Raw genomic sequence first — 7016 nt, 5'->3', positions numbered from 1 at the left:
CCCGTACAATCCAATATTTACATTTCCTATATCTTGACTAGGAGAGATGCGACAAAAGTTTAGACCTCTTTTAATATGTGAGTATTTTGCTCTTTCCAAATGTACCATATAACCATAGCGAAATGGCCAGTACCTTTATACATTATTAGTGAGCTACTAAAGACATCCCTTAAGGAATTAAAAGCTTTAAAAGCTTGTCCAACACTCTTGTGCAACATCATAATTAAGAGAAGAGGTGGTCATTCATTTCTTCTTGTTTGTACATTAGTCATTCTTCGGTCAACACTTTATGATCGAGGGTGGTTAGCATGAAGGTGTCAGCCTTTGGAAGTATATTTTTATCCCAGCACAGCTCAGTGGGCCATGAACAAGAATCCTGATCCTGTGCGACAACTGCATATCCCAACTTTGTCAAATATTCCCCAGACTTTATGACACACCAAATTATCTCATCCTCCCCTATAGAGAGTAAAATCAAACGTTTTTTCAACTCTTCCGTCAACACCTATGTATGCATTATTTCGAGCATCTCAAATCTTATTTGAAGACCCAAGTACCATTTGCCATTCGAATGTCCATATGATCAAGCAGCATGTCCACATACACTGCCACTATAAGACTAACTTTATTCAGTTCTTGTAATGAGACCTAGGAGGGATACCCATTCCAGGATTCATGCGCAAAAAGGACACTTTGCCCATCGCTTACTCTCCATGATAGATATTTTGTTATTAGAGGTCTATGCTTTTGTATAAAATTCTAAATTGCTAAGCTATTTGGCAGTTCCGTAATCTTGAGGATCCTAGAAGTAGATGGAGATGCATCATCTAGGTATTTGTTTTGGAGGGCTCTGCAGTAGTTTTCTTAGGGATTTCTATATATTTGCCACACCAATTTAGCTCCCAGACACATATTTTATAAACGAATATCACGAATCCCCGCACCATCGCTATTTTTACTCTTTTGTACCTCATCCTAGGCCACCAACAGGATTCATCTTTTTTCATTTGATTTGTCCCATAGAGAATTCCTTAGCAATGAGATGAATTTGTGTGCTTTAAATTTGGGCATCTCAATGCACGAAAGCATATAGATGGGTACTGTAAATATGACAGCCTATAGCATTGGATTCTACCAGCCAACATTAGCCATCTCTACATTTGAGCACCACATCATATCATAGGGAGTCCCTAGTGACATCACTAAATAGGGTGAATGCCTAGGTGGGCGCCAACAATTTGTCAATGGAGGAATCGAGAAGTGAAGCATATACATACATACATACATATATATACATATTTATATACATATGTATTTATATGTATGCATGTATATGTATATATATACATATATGTATATATATCTATGTATATATATATATATACCTAGATATACATATACGTATATATACATATACATATACATATACACATACACATACACATACACATACACATACACACATACACACAAAAATAGTTAATAGGGTGTTCTATTTTACTTTGGTAGAGATCAAAATGGTGAACAACAACCTAGCATATGCCTTCCTTTTAGTTCTTCACTTCTTAAAGTAAGCCTTCATTGAATGTATATGTTGTAAAAAGAAAATAAAATAAATTAAGTACACATAATTCCATATATGAGTTGGAGAGAATAAAGCCATATATGAGTTGGAGAGAGCTAGAGAAGATATGTCTCCCATGCTTGGAGTAAGCATGGAGGAGTCATTGATGCTTGTTGAGTGAGAGTGATGAAAAAATAGTAAATGCAACTTGTTGGATTTAATATTTTAAATTAATAGCTATATGTTGATCAATGTATGGATAGATATGAAAGTTGAGTGACAAGGCTAAATGTATTTGTGACAAGGCGAAATGTATACAAATATGTAACCACTTTAATTAATATAAGATAATAAATATAGAAACATGCCAAAATAACATTGTTGCTATTGATTTCTTTTCTAGAATGGTGTTGTTGATGAGAGATGAAATATATAAAATGCTCAATGGTTAGAATAAATGTGAATTATTGTCCTTTTATTCTAGTACATGACATGACATCATACAAATATATATTAAGCCAACTCCATGTGGGGAAGGTAAAAGGGTTTAATTTGCCAAATTTATAGTTTTGAATTTATTTTTTGGTAGGTCAAATTTGTGCTTCAATGGCTGGCCTCATACCCACAAATCTAACCCAAGATCAGAAGATAGATAAGATCATGACATATAATGATGAAGAAAAGAGGTAGAGGCGAAGAAAAGACATGAAGATGAAAAAATTAATAAAGATAAATGAAAAACTATTATATATATGTACCAAATTCATATAAAGTAATGTATTAAATAAACATAGATTTGATGCTCATTTTGTGCATACATAAAAGATATAATATGGTACTCTATTTTACAATGGTCGTGATCAAAATAATGAATGACCTAGCAGCAACCATCCTTTTAGTTCTTCATTTCTTTAGAAAACAATCTTTGTTGAATGTATGCGATATCAAGAGAAAGAAATAAACTAAGTACACATAATTCCTTAGCTTCTCACAACAACATGGGGAAAATATGGTAAAGGATTATAAAATTATTTATTTATTTATTTTTTGTCTTATGTGTATAGAGTGGAGGCATACATGAGTTCAACAGAGTTAGAGAAGGTATGTTTCGCATGCCTAGGCTAAGTATGGAGTGTTTGCTGCTAGTTGAGTGAGAGTGATGATAGTGGAGCACATGCAATTGATTGAAGTTAATAGTTTCAACGAATGACTATTTAGGGATGTATGGATAGATATGAAAGTCATACAATTAAGCTAATTATAATTAAGATAATGATCCTATAAATCTGTGTAAGAGAACTCAATTTTACAAAAAATTATATCATTTATTATCATATATATTAAGTTTAATCTTCAAAATAGATACAAAATTAAATTAAAAACAACATAAATATATTAATTTCACCATTTTTAAGTAGTTACAAAACTTACAACTAATAATAATAGTGATTCCATATGATTATAAAATATGGATGTCTTTCTAGAGCAAGTAAAAATAAAATCTGATTTGTCAATCTCACACAGGAAACGTTTTAGCAGGTAAATACCATAACTACTGGAGGACAGGAATCCATTATATAACATCTATATACTATAACATGATATAGCTACTTGAGGACATAATCCAATGTTTATCATGTAAGTACTATAGCTCTTTCTATTATTCTATTACCAAGCCTATCTTCATAATGCTTGATCAGAGCTTCACCCACTTGGTAATGCACTGTGTTTACCTCCAACTTAGATTCTGGGGAAAAGTTTAATGGGAAAACCATTAGCTGGGAGAGCAATGAGTGGGTCTACCGATATTTTTTCATCTGGGTCAATGACGCTGTAGCCTCTGAAAGTTGTAACAAAATGATGCACGAACACTAGTATTTCCATCTTTGAAAATTCCCATCCTGGACAAATTCGCTGCCCTGAAGCGAATGGCAAGAAGGTATAAGGAGCCACATGCACGCCTTCCTCTTGGAATCGTGAAGGCTTGAATTTTTCTGGCTCAGAAAAATACTCTCCTTTCATATGCGTGCTATGCACTGTCCATAAGATCTGTTCATAACATACAAACATCCAAAAGGTCATTATCCTAGATTTATATCTTATGATTTCAAAGAAAAGAAGAAAAACAGTTTATTACAGTTGAAGTGAACTGAAATTCAAAATTTATTTGAAATAAATCTATGGCTCACTTTCCATCCTTTCGGGATGGTATAACCCTTGTAATGAATATCAACGATGGCCTCGCGAAATGTTCCAAACACTGGTGGATTCATGCGCAACGTTTCCTGAACAGCCTGCCATGTGTATTTCATATCTTTGACATCCTTCCAACCGATTTCTTCCCCATCTTTTATATTCGACATAATTTTCATTTGTTCTGATACATACACTCGTGGCGCATTAATGATACATTTTAACTTAAAACATAGCAAACAAAAGAACAGGTGCCTGTGCTTCACATACCTTGAACGACTTGTTCATAGCAATCAGGATTGGAAGACAGGAGTTTAAAAAGCACGGTAATTGCTGAAACTGTGCTCTCGAAAGATGCATTAAGTATACCATTAAAATTGTCGATGATCTCCTTGTCGGTGAGTGGATTCCCTCTTTCATCTTTGAAGGTGATCAAAACAGAGAGTAAATCTTGATCGCTAGACGCTGTGCCTGACCTTAACTCGATTCTTCTCTTTTCTATTAAAGAAGAGAGAATTTGATCGAGCATGGAGTGTGCCTCGAGCGCTCTGCGAAAACGAGTTCCTGGAAAGTCGAGCGGAACAGACAGAGATCCAGCAATTGTACTTTCCATGAGCTGATAGAGTTGCATTCTTTCACAATCATCATTCACACCGAAAAATAAACTGCTTGCTAGTGAAAAGACAAGCTCCCTCACCAAAGAGACCATCTTTACTTGGGATTTCCCCATCCATTTTTCAGTGATATGACATCGGATTTCGGAACTCATTCGAGAGATATAGCCTTGCAATGCTCGAGGGCCCATAAATCGGGCTAGTGCGGCACGCAAGATGAGATGCTTCTCTCCCGTTTGGCTTAAAATGGATTCCTCCCCCATGACTCTGGTGAAAGACTTGGGCCATGAAGCCTTCACTAGCTTATCCTCGTTGGACAGAAGTAAGCAGTTTCCAGCGGGGCCACACAGCACTACCGTTGGATGCCCGATTAGTGATGTCTTGAATACATCACCATATTTCGCCACTCTCTCATCGAAGAACTGTTGAGGCGTGCCTGATTTAAGCGCACGCAGGAATTGTATTGTTTCCCCAATCATAGGAAACCCTAACTTTCCTGGGGGAATTTTAGGGGTGGATTGGCGCTTCCAACGGTTGAGAGAGAGAAGAAGAATGCCCAGAATAATAGATACGGTAAGAGAAAGAGTGGTGGGCAAAGACTCCAGCGCAAAAACATTCGACAAATTCACAAAATTAAAAACACCCATTTCTACTAGAAGGGAATGAAAGTGCAGCAGAGAGATTACCAGTGATTGAAGGAATGAAAGATGGTAGAAATTACCAGATGAATTGTGGCTTGTATGAATCTCGAATAGTGGTTTTATAATGGATTTAAGGCTACTGTTTAATGGTTATAATCGGTCACAGATTCGAGTGTATCCTCCACTTAGATTAAAAACCATATTCATCTGATTCACGTGAAACTGTCATTTCCTGTGAACAAATCATTTTATCTTTTCTTCAATGAGGTCCTACGCTTTAGAAAATGGAATCCCAAAATCTCTTACTTTTATCACTTCCCCTATCACATTGAGACTCGTCATTCTTGATGGTGCATGTCATGGTGCCCTACAACATTATTTCAGACCGTCCTTGCATTCATCCTATTAGTGCTGTAGTTTTTATATTCATAAAGAGAACAGGAAGTCTAATACAACAATAATTTAAGAGAGAGTATTTAAAATGTTTCTAAATAGAATAAAAACATATGCTAAATATGTTATACAGGAAGTTTAATATAACAATAATTTAAGAAAGAGTATTTAAAATGTTCTTAAATAGAATAAAAACATATGCCAAATATGTTATACAAGAAGTCTAATACAACAATAATTTAAGAAAGAGTATTTAAAATGTTTCTAATTAGAATAAAAACATATGCTAAATATGCTATACATCTTATGTTTCTTTTAATATTATTTAACAGTTTTATTTTAAAATAAGTCTAATATTCTTTCCTAAATAGATATTTTGGGATATATATTGTGTTTCTTTGTCATTACTTTATTAATATTTATTCATATATGTACCTTTGAGTGCAATGTAGATCTAGGTTTAGTTCCCTTTTAAGAATTGTAATTTCAATTTTGAATAAAGATAAGAAATAATAGATATGAGGCTTGAGTCTAGACCATTAGGGAACATGGACTGAAAATTAGATAATGTATAGGTTGAATATTAATAATCATATAAAAATGCACCACTTGGACTCTAATTATAGCATAAAGAAAAATGGCTAAAGAGTTCAAACGAATTGGAAAATGTATTGGGGATGCATTCTTCACCCTTATATGGGATGTGTACATGATCTTTGTGATAAAGTCCATCTCTAAAATCCATGTCCAAATTTTCATGATGAACATATAATAGAAATATAAAGTAGACATGAACACCCACTTAACAATTCCAACACCAATGTGTAAAAATAAAAAGATAGACATGGGGTTGTAAATGAGATACAATAATCAAATTAAATATGGGGATGTAAAGGATATATTAAATGAAATTGATAGAGAGTTTCTAAGGAGCCTTACCAATTAAAATAAATGAGCTAGCGGTGCAAAGGAGCCATCGACCAAAGTGGGGTGATTTGGGGTTATAGAGGATACATCATAAGAAAATTAATATGAGTTATGAATGAGTCATCATAATAAAAATGTGATCAACACATGGTTGTAAAAGCGCTATCATAATCAAATTTTGCAGGATTGTGAATGTGTGATACTACAGTTCCCAAAATAAAATTTATAGCAATATCTTAATATATATACATAACTAATTTAAACCACAAAAACATTTCAATATTTTTTATCAAGCAATATGAATATCAACATATCGAAATAAATAAATAAATCATTCATATTATCTTCAAATTTTATATTTTCAAGCATATAAATTCATCTACACATACACATATAAATATTTACATGCTCGAGCATACACACATACACATGTATATATGTATGCATGCATTTATATATTTTTGTGTTTGCAGATGTATCTATATATCTATATACATATAGACACATATATGTACATGTATATGTAATATATCTAGTAGTTATTTATGACCTTTAAAAATTACATGTGATAAGAACATGAATGCTAATAAATGAATTTTCATATCTAAACTACAAATATTTTTTAAAAAATATTCAAGAGAAAAAGAATAATTGTAGTGTTTTAGTGCACCTATCATAATATTT

At 33.4% G+C, this 7016-nt stretch overlaps 1 protein-coding gene across 1 annotated transcript; it reads right to left on the bottom strand.

The window, feature by feature from the left end:
* Positions 1-2957: 2957 nt before the first annotated feature.
* LOC131059514 (taxane 10-beta-hydroxylase) lies at positions 2958-5109 on the bottom strand. Its single transcript, XM_057992645.2, has 3 exons — positions 4028-5109; positions 3754-3941; positions 2958-3613 (listed from the first exon to the last, which is right to left on the bottom strand). Exons 1-3 carry the CDS (start codon positions 5016-5018, stop codon positions 3305-3307), a joined length of 1488 nt encoding a protein of 495 aa, XP_057848628.2. The 5' UTR covers positions 5019-5109; the 3' UTR covers positions 2958-3304.
* Between the last annotated feature and the right edge of the window lie 1907 nt (positions 5110-7016).

This window comes from Cryptomeria japonica, chromosome 9 (assembly GCF_030272615.1).
Source record: "Cryptomeria japonica chromosome 9, Sugi_1.0, whole genome shotgun sequence".
NCBI classification, from domain to species: Eukaryota; Viridiplantae; Streptophyta; class Pinopsida; order Cupressales; family Cupressaceae; genus Cryptomeria; species Cryptomeria japonica.
The sequence above is the reverse complement of the archived record's forward strand: the minus strand, read 5'-3'. Positions and strand labels throughout refer to the sequence as shown.

Bases quoted from the DNA above. Each gene is read 5' to 3' on its own strand.
- LOC131059514 (XM_057992645.2), bottom strand. From the start codon at position 5,018: ATGGGTGTTTTTAATTTTGTGAATTTGTCGAATGTTTTTGCGCTGGAG. The intron at 3,942-4,027 runs GTATGTGAAGCA...TGTATGTATCAG, and splicing joins CTATGAACAAGTCGTTCAAG to AACAAATGAAAATTATGTCG. The intron at 3,614-3,753 runs GTGAGCCATAGA...TGTTATGAACAG, and splicing joins CCATCCCGAAAGGATGGAAA to ATCTTATGGACAGTGCATAG.